The 18615-nt window shown below is 38.1% G+C and overlaps 1 protein-coding gene across 1 annotated transcript; it reads left to right on the top strand.

The window, feature by feature from the left end:
• Positions 1 to 6754: 6754 nt before the first annotated feature.
• On the top strand, positions 6755 to 17724 carry ascc2 (activating signal cointegrator 1 complex subunit 2). Its single transcript, XM_038288127.1, has 19 exons — positions 6755 to 6887; positions 8982 to 9092; positions 9181 to 9339; positions 9413 to 9586; positions 9672 to 9801; positions 9882 to 9949; positions 10034 to 10147; positions 11375 to 11487; positions 11556 to 11630; positions 11724 to 11828; positions 11909 to 11977; positions 13066 to 13140; positions 13332 to 13578; positions 13802 to 13998; positions 14342 to 14461; positions 14590 to 14817; positions 15483 to 15576; positions 16602 to 16693; positions 16827 to 17724. Exons 2-19 carry the CDS (start codon positions 9009 to 9011, stop codon positions 16996 to 16998), a joined length of 2316 nt encoding a protein of 771 aa, XP_038144055.1. The 5' UTR covers positions 6755 to 6887; positions 8982 to 9008; the 3' UTR covers positions 16999 to 17724.
• The last annotated feature ends 891 nt before the right edge of the window (positions 17725 to 18615 follow it).

Below are 18615 nucleotides of genomic sequence, written 5' to 3'. Positions count from 1 at the left end.
AAAGGAAAACAATCATATAAAAAAGAAACATCAAAACATGCAAAGCTCAAGAAGAAAATACAAAGAAAAACAAATCATATCTTCCTCTCCAAACATGCAAAGCATAAAACTAACATTTAAATGAAAGAAAACCATAAACCATATTTTTCCCCTGTGCAACACACTGAAGTCACTGACGCAACAGTACGTGGACGGCAGGATTGTGATTGTTTTTTTTCCCACAGTCCTCATTTTCAATAAAAGAGCAGACATTTACTGCTAAAACTAGAAAAAGTTGTAACCACAAATGTCAGGTAAATACTGTAAGAAAATGCAAAATTTATCTGGAAACAAATTTTGCGTGTGCTTTTTTTAATTGTATTTTTCATTTAGCAGTTCAAGATAATGATAATTCCATAGATATAATAGCGACCTTTAAGCTATACCGTCTCAGTGACGGAGATTAAAACACAAGGAGAAACAAGCAAGCACGAAAATTATTGCACTTTTTTAAATGAATCAAGTGATTAGAATTTTTTGTGCGATTAATTGATTATTGCGACAGGCCTTCTCAAGACTTGAGACTTGACTTGGACTTGAGCTCTCAAGACTTGAGACTTGACTTGGACTTGCAAAAATGACTTGTGAACATGTCTGGGTTTAACGCAAAAAAAAAAATTTGTTTGGGCTATAGGAGAAATTAAAAAGGTCTATTTTGTAGATCACTGCAGTGCAGATGGTCTACAGCAAAACACTTACATATGGTTTTGTGATTGAGTAACTCAAGATGACCGTAGCCTTGTTCTTTTCAAAGCATTAAAAACAGCCGCATTACCAGGAACCTAACTGTTCACATTATAGCTCCGTGTTGCTGGTCCAACCAAAAGCTTTTGTGAAACAGCTGATTTTCCTGTCTGTGGCTGAATAGCCCAGATTCAGGACCAGGAGGTTTAAGGTGAGGCCAGTTTATTTCTACAGAGCATTTTTAGTAACAAGAAAAAGTAAAGTTTTGTACATCAACAAACCGTGAAAAACAAAAATGCAGACAAACATAAAACCAATGGTACTTATCCTACAGTTGAATTAGCAGGGTAAAAGGTCTTCTCAGAAATATACTTGTTTATGAATGGTCTCTTAATAAAAAGCTTTACTTATAATACAAATGATTATTGATTGTGACTTGATTTTCATCGCATTGCATTCTGAGATGTAATTCACTTACAAGTTACAAAGAGGAGAACCTTTTAACCAGTGTTCACTGATAAATCTAGTTAAAAGATGTCCTACAATTCTTTGTTGAATACTGTAAAAGTTATAATCTTGAATGTTTACTGGATCCAACACATCTGAAATCCCGATCTTGTAGTTTTTTTTTTTTTTTTTTTTTTTTTTTACATGGTTTTATCTTCTGCAGACCATTATAGTTCTGGGTAAAGGGTTAGGCACAGTTGTTATATTAAGTTTAAGGGTTAACTACCTACAGTATTGATAACAGACTTGCATTAGAGAGTACAAACATGATGGTTTCATCTTAAGAATATAACCCAAATAATGTAATTAAAAACATTATATTCACATGACTATACTGGTTAGTTATACACAGAAATGATGGTATGATCACTGAAAGCAATGATGTTTAAGACTTCTGAGAGAATGGTTTGATTTTTGTTTTAGTCATGATATGGAGTTTCTTCAGTAAAAAAAAAAAAGACAAGCAAAATTAAAGTATCAGGAATAAAACAACAAATGATGATTACTAAAAAAAAAAATAGTGGTGGAACAAGATGAAAAAGAAAATCTGCAACACTTTTCACAGTTGGTCAACTGTGTTCAGCCCAACAACCTACTGAACAAGGAGACAGAAAGCTGAACAACTGCTAAAAAGTTATCTAAGCTATACTGCTGTAGCATCTGTAGAAACTGTGCAGTTTCTAATATTAGGTTTACATTTTAACTGTAAAGTGAATGTCCCACTAATCTGTTCCTAAAGTGTTTTTTGTAAGTTTTTTACAACTAAAATAATAGTGAGTAATGCTGTGTTTTCCTACATGTTCATTCAACCAATGTTTGATTCAGACAGTATTGGATAATTATGCAATAGTTTGCTTTTCTTTTAGATTTGAATCAGCAAAAAAATTTAAAACCAGTATGTCTCCAAAAGAATGGTTCAAGAGAGTAATGCGTTTATCTAAAAACTTTATTTTGTGCTTTCTTGTATTGAGAAAAGTTATTAAAATGAAAAGTAGATGTTTACCAAAATGGGCTAGAAAAAGAAATTCTCCGATATGAAAAGATAAAAAAATCGAAAATTTTACGGTAAAGTGATGAACACATAGTTACTTATTAGATGCAAAACTAAATAAATCTGTCAATTCATAAACAGAAAAAGTTCTAAGAGAAACAGTCCGTTCTGTGAGTTTTTTTGTTGCTGATGATGTTTTAAATTTACTATTTTTCAAGCCACATACTTTCTTTCAAGTGTGATATTATTACCAGAACATTTGTTTGTTCTTGTGTTCTGTTAAAAGAGTGTGGTGGAGATCAAGGACATTTAAAAATAAGGAGAAACATCAGTATAGACTCTTACATTTTAGCTTGAAATGATTTATTTAATTAAAGTATAGAGACCAAAACAGATCTTTAGCTGGCAGAGCAATACATTTAGAGCAGTAATTATTTTAAAAAAAATTGCATTTAAGACAAAAAATAAAATGTTTTCTGTCAATATGCTCAATTCCCAATTACTTAAGTGGAAAAGTTTCACGAAATGAGTCTGAGATGATTCACTTTATAACATGGCGCATTATCCTGCTGGAAGTAGCCATCAGAAGATTGGTACACTGTGGTCATAAGGACATAAGTTCAGCAACAATGCTGAGGTAGGCTATGAGGTGCCCCCAGGGACATAAATCAGAATTAACTTGCATATACACATATTAAATTACACTCTTCCATATAATATACTGAAAACCTCACACAAACACTAGTAAAAAGCTCTCACATAAACTAGTGAAAACATTTACCTCTTATATAATCTACTCAAAAGCTCTCATACAAAGTAGTGAGAACTGTTCATATAAACTGGTGAAAAGCTTTACCTTTCATACACACTACTAGAAAGCTTTCATATACACTATTAAAAAGCTCTCATATACACTACTAGAACGCTCTCATATACACTATTAGAAAGCTCTGATATACACTATTAGAAAGCTCTCATATACACTACTAGAAAGCTCTCATATACACTATTAGAACGCTCTCATATACACTATTAGAATGCTCTCATATACACTATTAGAACGCTCTCATATACACTATTAGAAAACTCTCATATACACTACTAGAATGCTCTCATATACACTATTAGAACGCTCTCATATACACTATTAGAACGCTCTCATATACACTATTAGAACGCTCTCATATACACTATTAGAAAGCTCTCATATACACTACTAGAATGCTCTCATATACACTATTAGAACGCTCTCATATACACTACTAGAAAGCTCTCATATACACTATTAGAAAGCTCTCATATACACTACTAGAAAGCTCTCATATACACTATTAGAACGCTCTCATATACACTACTAGAAGGCTCTCATATACACTACTAGAACGCTCTCATACACGCTACTAGAAAGCTCTCAAACACACTACTGGAAAGCTTTCATACACACAATTAGAAAACTAAAATATATGGTCCCCCTCCTTTAATTTAGGCAAACATTGCTCAAATATCACCGAATCCAGATGGTTTGTTGTTGATGAAGAGAGGAATAAACACAGTTTAAGATTTGCAGCTAAATTAATTTGTTTCCATATTATGGAACTGCTATCAGGCACTTCCCATCATCTTATATCAGTAATAAAAAATTATAAATACAAATTTGGTATTTGGTGACTTGACTTTTATTTCTGTCAGGCTCAAGTGAAAAAACTTGGAAAGAGACTGATTCTCTTGGCGTTTAAAATAACAACACAAAACAGCATAAGAAAACCGCATTTATTTTTTTTATTTTACAATTTTGTAAACAACAGCGGCTGATTAAACTAAATGTCTCAACCTTGTATAATTTTACGACTTTTTATTTAACCAAGAAATGATCCGAAAGGCCTGGGAAATGATCAGATCCGCTTATGTGGCTGCAATGCGCGGCGCGCTCCCGACACAGGTGGAACAGATTTTCACATGGGAACAGAATTTCGCACAACACTGGAAAAGGATCTCTGTTGAAGCAAAAACATAAAAAATAAAGTCGAGTAATGCCCACGCTTCTGTGAGTTGTTTAGCGGATAGCTGAGCATGAATCAATAATTTTATTTGATACAATTTCGGCCGGAGATAGCACAAAATGTACGGAGCTAGCCAGAATGACCTCCGTTTAAAACAACTTCCGGTGTAATGACGGTACTTCCTGTTTCACTGAAACACCTTCCGTTTCAACTGAAATCCGCTAATAGCTTTTCAGTAGTGTGTATGAGAGCTTTCTAGTAGCGTGTATGAGAGCCTTCTAGTAGTGTATATGAGAGCTTTCTAGTAGCATGTATGAGAGCTTTCTAGTAGCGTGTATGAGAGCGTTCTAGTAGTGTATATGAGAGCATTCTAGTAGTGTATATGAGAGCTTTCTAATAGTGTATATGAGAGCGTTCTAATAGTGTATATGAGAGCGTTCTAATAGTGTATATGAGAGCTTTCTAATAGTGTATATGAGAGCGTTCTAATAGTGTATATGAGAGCGCTCTAATAGTGTATATGAGAGCGCTCTAATAGTGTATATGAGAGTTTTCTAATAGTGTATATGAGAGCTTTCTAATAGTGTATATGAGAGTGTTCTAATAGTGTATATGAGAGCGTTCTAATAGTGTATATGAGAGCTTTCTAATAGTGTATATGAGAGCGTTCTAATAGTGTATATAGGAAGAAACTAATGCTGTTTACTTTGATAAACATCTTTCAGAGCTGCTTTTTGCAGGGCAGGTTTAAATTGTTTCTTACACAACTGCACATTAATAATCGTTGCTGTGATGCATCTTTGCTCAGCAGCTTCATTCGTTGTAAACCAACCAATCAGCGCACAGCTCATATAAATATTCATGAGCATACCATAAAAGGAAGAAAACATGTTGTTTCAATCTAGGGCTTTTTTTTTTTTTTTTTTTTTAACAGAGTCCTGTCTGGCAATGTAGCAATAAGAATAATTGCCTTGATGCCAAGAAGAGCCCAACAGATTTTAATTTCACAAGTGGAGCAGTATGGCTATCGCCATAGTGGTCTGCTTGATTTATGCATATACATTTCTTTATTAAAATTATGCAGGGGGCTTTACAGATTTTATGGACCCCGCAATGTATGTAGAACAGGATATACAGATATACAATAAAGTAACACGTAGATACTATCGCTGAAGTATAAGTAGTATTATTTAATCTGACATGTTACTTGAAGATCAGAATATGGGCTTTCGTATTGAAGTGAATCTCTAAGTACCTGGAACCAAGCACCTGTAGTTCTTTGTGAAAGTGCACTTGTGCATGTAAAGTTTATCCAAAGGAGAAATGCTCAATAGTGGTTGTGAAGAGCCGAAGAGGCATCCTCCCTCAGAGCAACAAGGCCAGTGCCGGGAGACCCAAAGCCCTAGACGCCCAAAAGGACCCCAAGAGCAAAGGCGCCCAGGAGGGGCCAGCCCAGGAAATCCGACCCCCACTAAGGGAGGAGGAGAGATCGCCCCGAGGTAGTCCTCCAGCCTCTGCAATGCCTGAACCCCCGTGAGCAGGGGGAACAAGTCCGCGGGCTCCGCCGGCAGCCAGCCACCCCAAAGTGAATCCGGCCATGGTATACCGGCCATGGTATACCTTGGATACCGAGGTATCCAAGGTATCCAAGGCCCCAGGGGCGTCCCACCCCCCGGCGGGAGCCCCCCCCGGCATGCCAGGCACCGCGGAGAAGCCACCAGGAATAAACCAGTAGCCGCCCGGGCATCCACCCCCAAAACCCGAGCTCCACCAGTGCACCGGCGAGGGCTTTTAACCAGGCTTGCATTAGGGCTCATAGAACATCAGATATGCCACTTTCAGCCCAACCAATGGTACACACCCTATTCAGAGACCTTAAGGACCAGCACCAAATACCCTATATAATCATTCTATGAACCCTTTAAAGTAAAGTAATTAGTAATCTTCCATAACTAAATGAGAATAAAAAGGAATGATTAAAATAAGATGACAATGAAGACATAACGATTGAATGATACCCTGCAGCAAGAAGGTCCTGAAAGTTGGAATCTTGGCCAAGGATCTTTTTGTATAGAATTTGCATGTGTTCTACATGCTTTCTCTTTGAGTAATCAGTTAAATCTATACAAAAAGTCCTTCGGTAGCAGTGTTTGTGACTCCTGACCATTCAAGTCATCACATCTCGCTCATTGAGGGACCCCCCCCCCCACCCCCCACCCCCCCGCCCTTTCTGGGTCCTTTGGTCCAAATCGCACTAGGAATCTATGGAAAACAGAAAAATAGATTTTTAAATATATGTTTCCTCTTCTGTAAGTATCTTAAATATATTTTGCCTTTTTATCTTTAGCAAACAAAACTTCCACAGTGGTTTTTAATTTTCTCTGTTTTGCTTCCATCGTTTAAAACAATCAAATTAGATGTTATGATCCAAGAAAATAAAAGGTTTGAGAGAAAAAATTATTTAAAACAAAGAAACTGTAGTTTCATTCCCAACCGCTAGGGGCAGTCGCGGTTTCTACAGACCATCGTTGCTGACTACGTCAAAGAAAAACAGAGGACTTAATTTCCTGGCCAGCGCAGATGTGCGGAAGGTTGGAGGCAGAAAGGAGTGAAAACAGCGTCAACTGTAATGAGATGGCTTGAACAAATCCCAGTTGTTTTCGGAGGTGAGCGGCTTTATTTAGCTCCGGTTCCGGGCAGTTATTTCCACTGAGTAACGGCCGCCAAGGCGGTATGGCAACCCAGTTGGTTAAAACATGACTTCATTCATTAGCAGCTGTCATTAAACGGGTTACCCAAGCTTTAAACGGCAGCTAGTCAAATAAGGTAACAATTTCTTTACAGTAAAAGTTAATAATTAACTGCTCCCCATTTCAGTCGACGTTAGTCCGTCATTTTAATCAGCTGTCTAACTTTACATTTTACATGTGTCATTACTTTAAAGCATGTTAGCATTAGCTAACGTTGTATGATAGCAATTTTTTTTATTTATTTAAGAGTTTTAATTATTATGTATAACTTACACTAAGTAGAAAATATCAATCCGTGTAGCTTTTTGAGGTCCCTAATTGGATTCTGTTATACTTTCGTTTATGTAATTATCTGGCATTTGGTTATTTGCTTATGTTAGATGAAGCGCTGTGTCTGGCAAAGGGAGTCCACTGCACCCTGGGAATATAATATCCTCTTCTGATGTCCTAAATTTAAATTTCTATGGAGCTCACTGCACAAACATTCAAAGCGCCACAATATTTAAATCGGTCTAAATATAGTTTGTTCTTTTTCAGATTGAGAGGTATTTGTTTTTATTATTTGATCTCATATGTGGAGAAAGTGAGATCACATATTGAGGTTTTGAAGGCACATTGTGGTACAGAATTATGTAGAAAAATAACTGTAAGCGTTTTTCTCTCAATTGTTTTGATTGGAAAGAGCAATGAGGTGAAAGAATTCACCTTTTAATCAAGCCACTCCAATATAACCAAAGATTTCTCAACACACTCTCTTACACATATAATCTGTTTTTGTATTTGCTTTTATGAGTAAAGCCAATTGGCAAAAATAAAACCTTTTCTTTCAAGGTGACTCCCTGAGATAGTTTTCCTTGCTTTTATTTAATCTTGATTGGGTTACTTTAATGAGCTCTATTTTGGGTGGGTGCCAGTCTTTGCTGTGTCATCTAATTCTGGCAGGTGTTTGCCTTTTAACTGTGGCTCCAAAATATGATCACATCACTCCTTACTAGGGTTGTCACGATACTAAACTTTTCAACTCGATACCGATACTAAGGAAAATATTCGATACTCGATACCATTTTCGATACCACAAGGATAAAATTTCAACAGAAATATTTTGATTAATAATTAAAATACAATAAATAAATAAATACAATAAACAATAAGAACAACATTTTGAGGTTGTTTGCTGTGCAAGCTTGATAAAAAACTTACAAAATTAAAATTAAGTTTTCCTTACTTGGCTATGCTTTGCACACATAACAATGACACTAGCCAAACCGGTTAAGAAACAAAAATAATTCTCAGCAGCTGCAACTGTTACAAAAAAAGTCTGAAACTGTAAAGTGCACAGAATTATTCAATCACACAGTGTTCAGAAAGTGCATTTTCCTCTATTCTGCACTTTAGATGAATGACTGTTTAGGTGCGACTGGTACTCGATACTTTTGAAAATGAGTATTGTATCCGGATACAACATTTCAGTATCGATACTTTTTTGAGTATCGATACTTTTGACAACCCTACTCCTTACCTGGCTTCATTACACTGGCTGCCTGTGCATTTTAGAGTTAATTTTAAAATTCTTATCATAGTTTTAAGTGGTTAAATAGCCGTGCTCCATCTTACCTCTCTGATCCTCTTCACCCCTATTTGCTCCCTCAGTCCCTCAGGTCAGCAGCTCCTGCAGGTACTGAGGATTAAGAGGAAGCTCAGAGGAATATGAGCCTCTATCACCGTTCCATGTTTAGTATATAGCCTACCGCTGCAGATTAGGGAGGTTCCTTCAAAGCCAAATTTTAAAACATGGCTCAAAACGTGCTTTAATTCAATGGCTTTTAACACTTAGTTGCTGTAACTTTGATTATTGAGCTTTAACAAATTCATATTATTGCCTTATTTTATATTTTCGTGCTGTATTTTATTATTTTATTATGTTTAGCTATGTTCAGCGCTTTGTTTTCACCTGTAGCTGTTTTAAAGCGCTCTGCAAATAAAGTTGATGATATTTCTTTGTATCTTCAGATCAGGGTAAACGTTTGAGGAGCAGCCATGGCCTGTGCTCGTGTGCCTCTGGATGAGCAACAGGTGACTGAGCCAGGCCCTATAGGAAAGGAGCGCACTCTGCCTGCACTGGTCAGTTCTGTCTTTTGTCTTTGTCTGGAAACATTTGACCTCATGAGGATTTCTTATGTCACACATTTTTGTTTCTGTTCTCCACCAGCACCCTGACAGAAAGGAGGAGCGCTATTTTGTGCCTTATAGACCCCCCCCAGAAAATGGCTCTCCCGCTGAGGTGGAAGAGTTTTTGGAACATGCCAAATTTATAGCAGAAGATATGGAGTGGCTGCTGGCGCTGCCCCACGACAAGTTCTGGTGTCAGGTATGCCACTGCTACAGCTTTGATTTTTGGAGAGAATGAATTCAGAGTGAAATGTCTTTGTTTGTCCTACCAGGTGGTGTTTGATGAATCCCTTCAGAAGTGTCTCGACTCCTACCTGCATCAGGCTCCACGTGGCCTTGACCTTGCCACACTGCCGCTGTCGCCAGCTGTGGCTGATGTGCAGCGCGCCGTCCACAAGGCCATTTTCTTGACCTTCCTCCGGATGGCCACGCATAAAGAATCAAAGGTCTGAGAGTAGTATTTAAGGTACTTATCATGTTACATTCATGGGACGACTTATTCTAAAAAGTACCCTTTATTTCTTTCTACAGGATCACTTTTTCACCCCAGCTGTATTTGGAGAGATTATCTATGACAACTTCCTGTTTGACATTCCTAAAATTCTGGATTTGTGTGTGCTCTTTGGAAAGGGCAACAGCCAGCTGCTTCATAAAATGATTGGTGAGCTGATTGAAAATATCTCCAGTTGGAGCTCCTGCAGCATTGAGTTTGTGATTTGACTTGTTCTGACCTCCTTTCAGAAAACATTTTTACTCAGCAGCCAGCCTACTACAACGACCTGGATGAGACGCTCCCCACAGTGTTACAGGTCGGATTTATAATCCCCTTTGAGAATGTTTGTATTTTTTATGTCTACTGCGGTAATTGTTCATTTTTAAAAAATAAAATACAGGTGTTTGATACCATCCTCGACAAATGTGGTCTTCGGTGTGAAGGAGCCACAGCCATGGAGCCAATGAAGCTGAATGCACAGAAACAGCCCACTGCCATGAGCATGAACCTGGAGGTCAGAGTGTTGCACAGCGTCCTTTTACTTCTCTATGCCCTTAGCTTACGCTTGCATTAAAACATAGCCGCAGGATAGACATTTAGAAAAAATACCAATTAGTGATGTCAATTAAACATTTAAAGACTTAATCTGTGTAGTTTTTGAAAAAAAAAAAAAGCCTTTATATTAGCAGGCTGTGCTTTGTCTGCATAAGGCGGCTAAAGGACTCATTTTTCTAACCATGATCATTTGAATCTTCTGTGTAGTTATAAGGTCACCGATATAACAGTTTTATTTCAAGATTTTGCTTCTAAAAATCGTTTGAAGCCATTTCTACACACCTGGAGAAATAACAATCTATAAACAGCAGCTACAATTAAATCTTACTTCTTGTTACTCAGGAAATTAGAGGAAAAAGCCATTAAGCTAAAGCTAATGATCTTAGTTTAAAAGCTGAAGGGAATATGTTGAATTTGAACAGGCGTCAGCAGATGTTTTCTACTGACAGGGGGTAAATAGATGGATGAAGCACATTTTCTTACCTGATAAATTATACTTTAAGAAAACGCCTATATTCGCATCAGTGGTCTGGCTGCTGATTCACTGCTAGAGCTCTTCATCATCATGGCTGTGGCATAAGCTGTCAATTGTCTGTCCTTGTGTTTCACCTCCATGTCAATTTGATTTTATTTTTTTAGCTTTTATTGTCATTACACACTGTCACAAGTACAAAGCAATGATAAATCTTTTCCTCCTTTTTTTCCGTAATACATTTTTAGTAGCTTTTATCTTCATAAAGTATCTTCAGATAAAGCAAGGATGGTCACTCCATCCCTTTTTTTTAACCAAACATTTTTACCCATATTAGGTGATAATGGTGCTTTCTTATTCTGGTTCTTTTATGCTAAAATATGAAGTGAGAAAATTGCTAATCTGTTTTGGAAAAACAGAAGAACCAAAAGTGACTTTATTATTTTATAGTTTATACGTGTTTAAAGCCTGCTGACTCTGAAATGTAATGTTTTTTTCCTCTTTAACTTCTTTGAATTCACATTATATTATATGCAATAATTAGAAAAGAGTTTTATTTCATTATATCCAAATTAAATTAGAAGAGAATTAGCTGAAAAAAATGACCTTTTCAATAGAATATTAATCTCTCTGTTGTAAGGTTGGTAGGAAATAGCCTGAGCATCATTTGATTTGATTGCTGCCAGTAATTATGTTTTTTTCTTTCCACTACAGGAACTTGGAGATATAATTTTGTACCTGTGCGACTCGACCACCACAATACATGCCTTCCTGGACATATTCCCTGCCGCTTGCTCCAGCTTCCACTCCCATGGTTTCCTCAGCAGGTAAGCCGACTGACAGCATCGCTGCTCAGAGCTCACATAGACAAGTCTTTACTGTCCTCTGTTACCAGGCTGCCACCGTTCTACGAGGCTGCAGTGCCAGACTTGGAGAAGGCCATCAAAAAGAGAAACTTTGATGATAAAAGGCGAGCATCCACCTCACAGATTTTATTATAGGAGAAAACTGGGAGTATGCCATCTTCTGGTTAGTAACACACTGAACTCTTACTCGACTGTAGTCTGCAGGAAGACTTGTGGAAAAGGCTGAGTCACTCCTGCAGGAAGATAGTGGAGACATCTCACCTGTTGCTGCACCACACCTGCCTGCAGCCCATCCTGGAAGGGTGAGCGATCACTCTCACCATGCAGCTCAGCTCGGTCCTCATGAGTACATTTGATCATTCTTCTTTGTTCTTTGTTCTAGTCAAGAAAATATGCAAACTTTTGCAGAGGAACTTCTGCAATATTTCACATCTTTTTTACCTGAGAAAAGGTGAGAGTCATATTCGTTATCTGGCCTTTAAATTGTGAGAACTGTGCCCTGTTTGAAGTATTGTTAAAGAATTAAGGTATGAAATTAAGCACATTACTCGTTTGTTTCTTTGTTGTAATTTATTTATGAGTTTGAACAGTTCTTTGCCTCCAGTTTCAAATACATTGGTGTAATAAAGCTTGAAGTAAAGTCATTTTGTGTGATATAAGAATTTTTTTCCTGATGGAAGCAGCATTGCAGCTTCTTTTTTCAGCTTTAAAGCTGGTTAACACATTTTTTCTGTCTGTGATTTTCCCGTTTGGGGCATTTCCGTTGAATGTAACTAAGTAAAGCCAAAAGACCCTAAATGGAGACAGACATTAACTTTACCATAACTTTCGGACTATAAGCCGCGACTTTTTCCCTATTTTTCGACCATTTTTCGACCTTGCGGCTTATATAACAATGCGGCTTATGTATGGACTTTTACAGCTAACGGCCACTAGGGTAATACCTAAATCTATGGATTTTACCATCCACCATGTTGACGTCACATTTGCTTCAACACACAAGTAGCCGCGCGAGTGGGAATGCGGACGTCCTCCAGAAGCAGACTCCGAGAAAGACGATCATTGAGAGCGCAAGACAGTTTGTCATTATGGAAAACAAACATTGAAATGCATATGATTCAGCTTTTAAGTTAAAGGCAGTCAATTTGCCAGTAAACGAAGGAAATAGAACCGCTGCACGTAACCTTGGAATCAACGAGTCAATTGTGAGACTTTGGAGATGCCAGCAGGAAGAATTGTCTCTATTCAATTGTGTTGAAATGTTAATAAATAGGAGCTTCCCCAAACAGTTGCCTCTTTCCCAAAAATCCTCTCTGTGTACGAACCATATGGTAATTAAACATAAAAAACCTGTGGCTTATAGTCCGGTGCAGCTTGTATATGTACAAATCATGCAATTTAGCTTCTGTGGCTTATATTCAGGTGCGGCTTATAGTCCGAAAATTACGGTATATATATATATATATATATATATATATAAAAAACCCCACTTAGATCTTTGTGGTTGGTACATTTCAACTCCTCTCTTGCGCTTTCCAGGTTTTTGGTGGACTACGATGAGCTATTTCCCATCGCAGACGACGTCAGCCTCCTACAACAAGCTCTACCTGTCATGTATCCCTTATTGCTTAAGGCAGCGTTTCCAGATGTTTGGCTGAAAACTTGATCTAGATGTTATGTTTAGATCAATATATGCTTTCAGCTTTGGTGATGTACAAGAGTTTGTCTGCCTAAGCTGCAGTTTTAAGTCACAAACATACTCCCGGATTCAGTTTGTTTTCTTCTTTAACTGCCGACTCCCTCAGTGATGAGACAAGGACGTCTTATTTACTCCAGGGGGTTGAAAGTGCCTGGGACAGCATGGGTCGACAAAGACCGCTGGGCCACATCCAGAGCGAGGGCGTTTCTTTAATGTCGGCCAATCAGGGAGCAGCAGGTGGAACTGCCGCCTCTTCAGACAGCTTCAGGGCTCCAGAGCTCCAAGAATCAAGAGAAGGACAGAAGCTGAGAGGCGCTGAGGCTATGATGAACGTCCCACAGAAAGGAAACAACGTGAGTTCTTTGTTTATGGAGTGGAATGATATAATTAAACAAATGCAGTGTATTTGACTGCTGCAAATGAAGTCTTTTCAAATAATTATTGGTAAAAATCCTATTAGGCCGTCCATCAAGATGATAAAAACATGAGCGGCAATTATTTACTGCTTTGTGTTTGTGATAACAGAGCTGCCTCTCTTAAGGAGAATTGGAATAAGAAGACATTTGCGTTTTTCAGGGCGCCGTGTGTCCTGTGAGCGGGCCGGAGCTGGAGTCTCTCCTGTCCTGCATCAGGGACCTGCTTCCTGACTTAGGGGAAGGGTTCCTGCTGGCGTGCCTGCAGGAATACAACTACAACTCTGAGCTGGTGATCAACAACATCCTAGAAGACCGCTTGGCCCCCAACCTGGAAAAACTGGATCGAGCTATGCCAAGGTAAGCACACTACCATAATATAATAACATCCACTAGGAGGCAGCAGCCAAACAAAATTTTGATAGATGCTTCAGCTATTGCTGAGTAACTGTATTGTGGTGTCAGCTATGAGGTTCTGTTGGATTTCTAAGCTTATTAAAAAATATATCTGTATTTTAAAAGAGCTGAAAAACTCAAAGAGCAGCTTTGAGGATCCTTAGGATGATTGGTTGGTCATGGCCATTTGAAATTCGTACAAGAAATTTGGGGAATCAAAAGTGACATAGAAAAGAAATAAGGGATGATTAAAGACAAAGCATGTAGACCATCTTTGTGTTTGAAATGTAGCTCTCTACATTTATAGGCCGGTGAAAGAGGAGCTTCCAGCTCTTCTGAACAACCGATCCAACGTGTTTGACGACGACGAGTTTGACGTCTTCCGCAGGGATCAGGTCGACATGTCCCGCATCTGGAAGGGCAGGAGGTAAAAAATAAAAAAGAAGCTCTTAAAAGAAGCTTCTATTCTGTGTGCTGTTGCTCTTTAATCTGAGGAGCACAGAGGATCAAACCAGCTTTTTTTTCTTTCCTTTATTTTTTTTGCTTATCTTACAGGAAAGGTGAGAATGCTCGAGAGATGCTGAACGACAAGCAGCACATAGCGGAGCAGCGAGATCGTTATCGGACTTATGAGACCGTGGTGGACGAAGTTGTCATCGAACCGGGAGAGTCCGGTGCCGTCGCCTACGACTTGGACGATTATGATGACGAGTACGACGACACCTACGACATGAACCAAGTTGGAGCAAACGATCTGGATGGAGACAGTTTACTGAACAGAAGGTATGCTCTTATATCTTGACATCCACCTATTCTATGCAGCTTTACTCTTTATTTAAAAGCTCTGATTCAACTGTAGGGATGAAGAATTTGACCAAAAATCAGTCATTGCATTAACCACAAGGCATGCCGACATTTCACTCTAGGTTTTGTTGTTTTCATGACCTTGAAAGCCTACTTGTCCAGAATCCATTGTTGGATAACATTCCTGTTAGAAGAATTAAATGTTTCCAAGTTATCCTTATTTTGATGGGATTCTTCAAATTAAGGACAATAAATTGTCCCAAAACATCATGCTGCCACCGTTATGTCTGACAGTTAACACATTGATTCTGGCTTTGAAGGTATCAAATAAACTCTTTCAAGCATATTTAGCCTTTGTTTCCAGACTCGTTTTAAATCTGAAGACAAGGGGAAAAAAACAGAGCCGTGCTTGGAACAACCCGTTGAAAACAATGGCAGAGTGGTCAAATTGTTTATTCTGCAACTTGTGATGGGGAAATTAGTAGAGCTGTTGGAATATATTTTAGAAGTTGTTTTCATTTCGTCTCTTTGTAGATGAGGATGATAACATTAATGTCCAAACTGAGTGTATATACGTTTCCTGCTGGAACGTCCTGAAACGGAAGGAAAAATATAGTGAATGTTTGATCACTCTTTTCCTTCAGGCCTTTTACGATCCCCCAGGTACTGAGAAAAGGAACCAAAGCAGAGGTTGAGGAGCAGGAACAGGACGAAGATGATGATGACGATGTTTCACAGGTACTTATGCCCTGATCCCTCCTTAAAGAAGTGCACCAAATCCCCTCATTTAATAACCTACAAATAACCAGGATTTAAAGCAACTGTTGGATATTGATGTAAAATGTGTAGATTTCAGTTCAGGTGAATCTTTAAGCAAATTGTGTCGTTTTAGCAATTAAAAAAACTCATGTAAGCATTTTAAAAGAGATTGGCTGTGACTGAAGCGTATTTGAACAAGAGGGTGTAGGTTGAAAATGATGCCTTCTAATAATTTTGTGGTATTTGTTATGCTTAAAAATAATGATCCTTAAAAAAAAAAAAAAAAATGTAGGCTTAAATATCCATGTCTGTATAGAGCTAGAACCCAACAAATACTTTCTATATGTCAAAAGACATAATTTGTTGGTTTATTTTGTTAAAATAATGTAAGAAATGCTTTAATTCGATTATATAATCCTGATCTATGATATGAAGTAGGTAAACGGTGAGGATTATTATTTTACTGTAGTTTCTACCTTAAAATGCTACAGCTTTAAATAATAGATATATTTAAGTTTATAGAAAACCATCTCAATCCCTTAATAATCCAAAGAGCCATTTAAACCCTCCGTCCAGCTGAATAAACACTATTGAGACACTTCTGCAAAAAAGCTTACTTATATTTGATAAATATCCTCTATAGGAGATTTGTGTTCATTGCTAAAGGACCACTGTTGTAATTTAGTTTCTCAATAAAAAACAAAAACTTTGCAAAAAGAAGATGGAGATATATTTATTCTATCTTTGGATTAAGTTATGAAGAGCTATTAAGAAGGTCCATTAAGCCACAGGTTGCTTGTTTAGCAACCACCATTGCGAAGAACAAATTATGTTCCTTAACAACTTTCTCACTAAAGAGGTGAGATTAGATAATTTTTGATTGATCTTCATAGTTCATGAAATCCCTGAAATTAAACAGATTATTAAATAGAACTGTTTAAAATGGTCCATCTGCCCCTTAGCAGGTAGAAACTTCCATCGTTTGTTGTATCTTTGTGTTGCAGAACAATGTGAACCGGGACCAGTTTGTGCAGGACCCGGCTCTGCTGAGGGAGAGGGCGGAGGCTAGACGAGCTGCCATGCAGCAGAAGAAAGGGTAAATCTTTCCTGTATTAATATAACCTTCTTTTTGGATTACGTCTGGGCGATTCTGGGCTTGGGCCTTTCAGAGCTTAGTGACAGTTTAAGACCAAAAAGATAAAATCCCTGGTTCCTCCCTTATCTTCCAGTTATCACCCAGAGCGTCCCAGTAATGTCATGGGCCGACCCAAAGGACAAGGACAAACTCTGGAGACCTTCTTGGACCGACGTAAAAAGGAGGCCAATAAAAACCGAGTGGGCAACCACAACCGGCGCAGCATGGCAGACCGAAAGAGGAACAAAGGCATGATTCCCTCCTGACCTGAGTGAAGGTCCTGGTGGAAAGACTGAGAACCAGAGGAGGTCCGACTGACCGACTTGGTTCTGGTTTGATGTTGGTGCCGATCAGCCCTGAAGAAGCTGTGGAAGTCACCCCAGGTGTTTGGTAGTTCTCAAGAGGTTTCATTTTATTTTCACACCATCTTATAACAGTTTTAGCTTTACTTTACGTTAAAGCTGCCAAGCAGCTTGTAGAAATATTTGGCAACAAACTCACCTGATTTAGTTGAGCACTGAAACTTGATTTTGATTTCGTTCACGGATATGTTCTAAATGTGAACCACCGACTGATCACAAAAAATGAGACCTTTATTTTGCCAAGTAACAAATGTTTATTATTACCATCCAAAGATATTAACAAATAGACATAGAGGGGATGAAGAGACAGCAGCTTTCTCTTCATCTGGAAGAACATTAACCAAACGATCATGTGTGGATATGAGCTGAACCTGGTTAGCGTGTAACATGTCGGTGTGCCCTCCGGTTCTGCTCGCTGACAGGAGTCTGTTCCACAATGGTCTCACTGGAAGCACAGGCTGGAATACGGAGGAGATCCTGCATCATATTGCCATGCACATATTTTTTTATATATAGCGAGCCCATCTATCTGTCAGAGGATTTTGTAACACAGCAAATTATTACTATTTTGCAACTGACATGGCAAACAAAAAAAAGCAGATAATAAATAATGCAGTGGTTTTGACATCCTTCTAGTTTGACTCGTTTGTGAAACAAGGCATGTATTAAAAAAAAAAAGTCTTTGTAGTGAATTCTTCTACAGCAGGTGAAATCAGAGTTTAGAGTCCTGCTAAACTTTGGACAAATCAGACCCTGCTAAATTATACCACCCTGCATGAAACACATTGATCCCATCAAGCATAAAGTGCCTGCCTGGTTAAAATGCAGCTTTTAGGAAGACTGTAAGCAGTGAACAGATGAAGAACCTCTGTATTCCACTGTTCAGGGAGCAGAAACCTCCCTGGACTGATTATTAGCGCTTTTAATTTAAGTGGATATTTGGTCAAATATCTGGCAAATATCTGCATATAAATATCACCAACAGGGGGCGTGCATAACTATATCAATGTCTCCTTACTGCACAGACTTTAACTCCTAAAGTTTACAGTGATGAGCAAGAATCTTCAGCCTGAAGTGATGCGTTCAGACACTGACACTCCTTAAAAACTTTTCAAATTCTTTGGATTTTAACTGATGTTTCAGCTTCTTAACATAATTTTTTTTAAATATTTTAAATTCTTTTTGAATCTATGTAAAAGCAGTTAACAATACAGACCCATAGGGATTGTAATTTTTTCTTCCCAATTGCTTTTGGACATTTTTGGGCTAATTTTCAGAGCCTTTTCAGCTTCATCCCAGCGCTTATGCTGTGTTGCACAATGATGCTGTTATCTACTCTACATAGTTCCAAATAACAGATTTTAAAGGTAAACTGCATATCGTATTAAGATGCAGATTTTCTGCCTACAGCGTCACCTTAGTGGTCTTAAAACGCCTATTTACCTGTCAGTTTATTCTTCTAAAAATTTACCTCAGAGAAAGCAAATTCTTTTTCCTGCTGCTAAAATCCCTCCTTAGGTT

The sequence above is a fragment of the Cyprinodon tularosa genome, unplaced genomic scaffold (assembly GCF_016077235.1).
Source record: "Cyprinodon tularosa strain WSP-4 unplaced genomic scaffold, ASM1607723v1 ctg249, whole genome shotgun sequence".
Classification (NCBI taxonomy): domain Eukaryota; kingdom Metazoa; phylum Chordata; class Actinopteri; order Cyprinodontiformes; family Cyprinodontidae; genus Cyprinodon; species Cyprinodon tularosa.
The sequence above is the reverse complement of the archived record's forward strand: the minus strand, read 5'-3'. Positions and strand labels throughout refer to the sequence as shown.

Excerpts from the sequence above, each read along its gene's own strand:
- ascc2 (XM_038288127.1), top strand. The coding sequence starts at position 9,009 with ATGGCCTGTGCTCGTGTGCCTCTGGATGAGCAACAGGTGACTGAGCCA. Across the intron at positions 11,829-11,908 it reads CTGCAGCCCATCCTGGAAGG|TCAAGAAAATATGCAAACTT; the intron begins GTGAGCGATCAC and ends TCTTTGTTCTAG. Across the intron at positions 13,999-14,341 it reads CTGGATCGAGCTATGCCAAG|GCCGGTGAAAGAGGAGCTTC; the intron begins GTAAGCACACTA and ends CTACATTTATAG.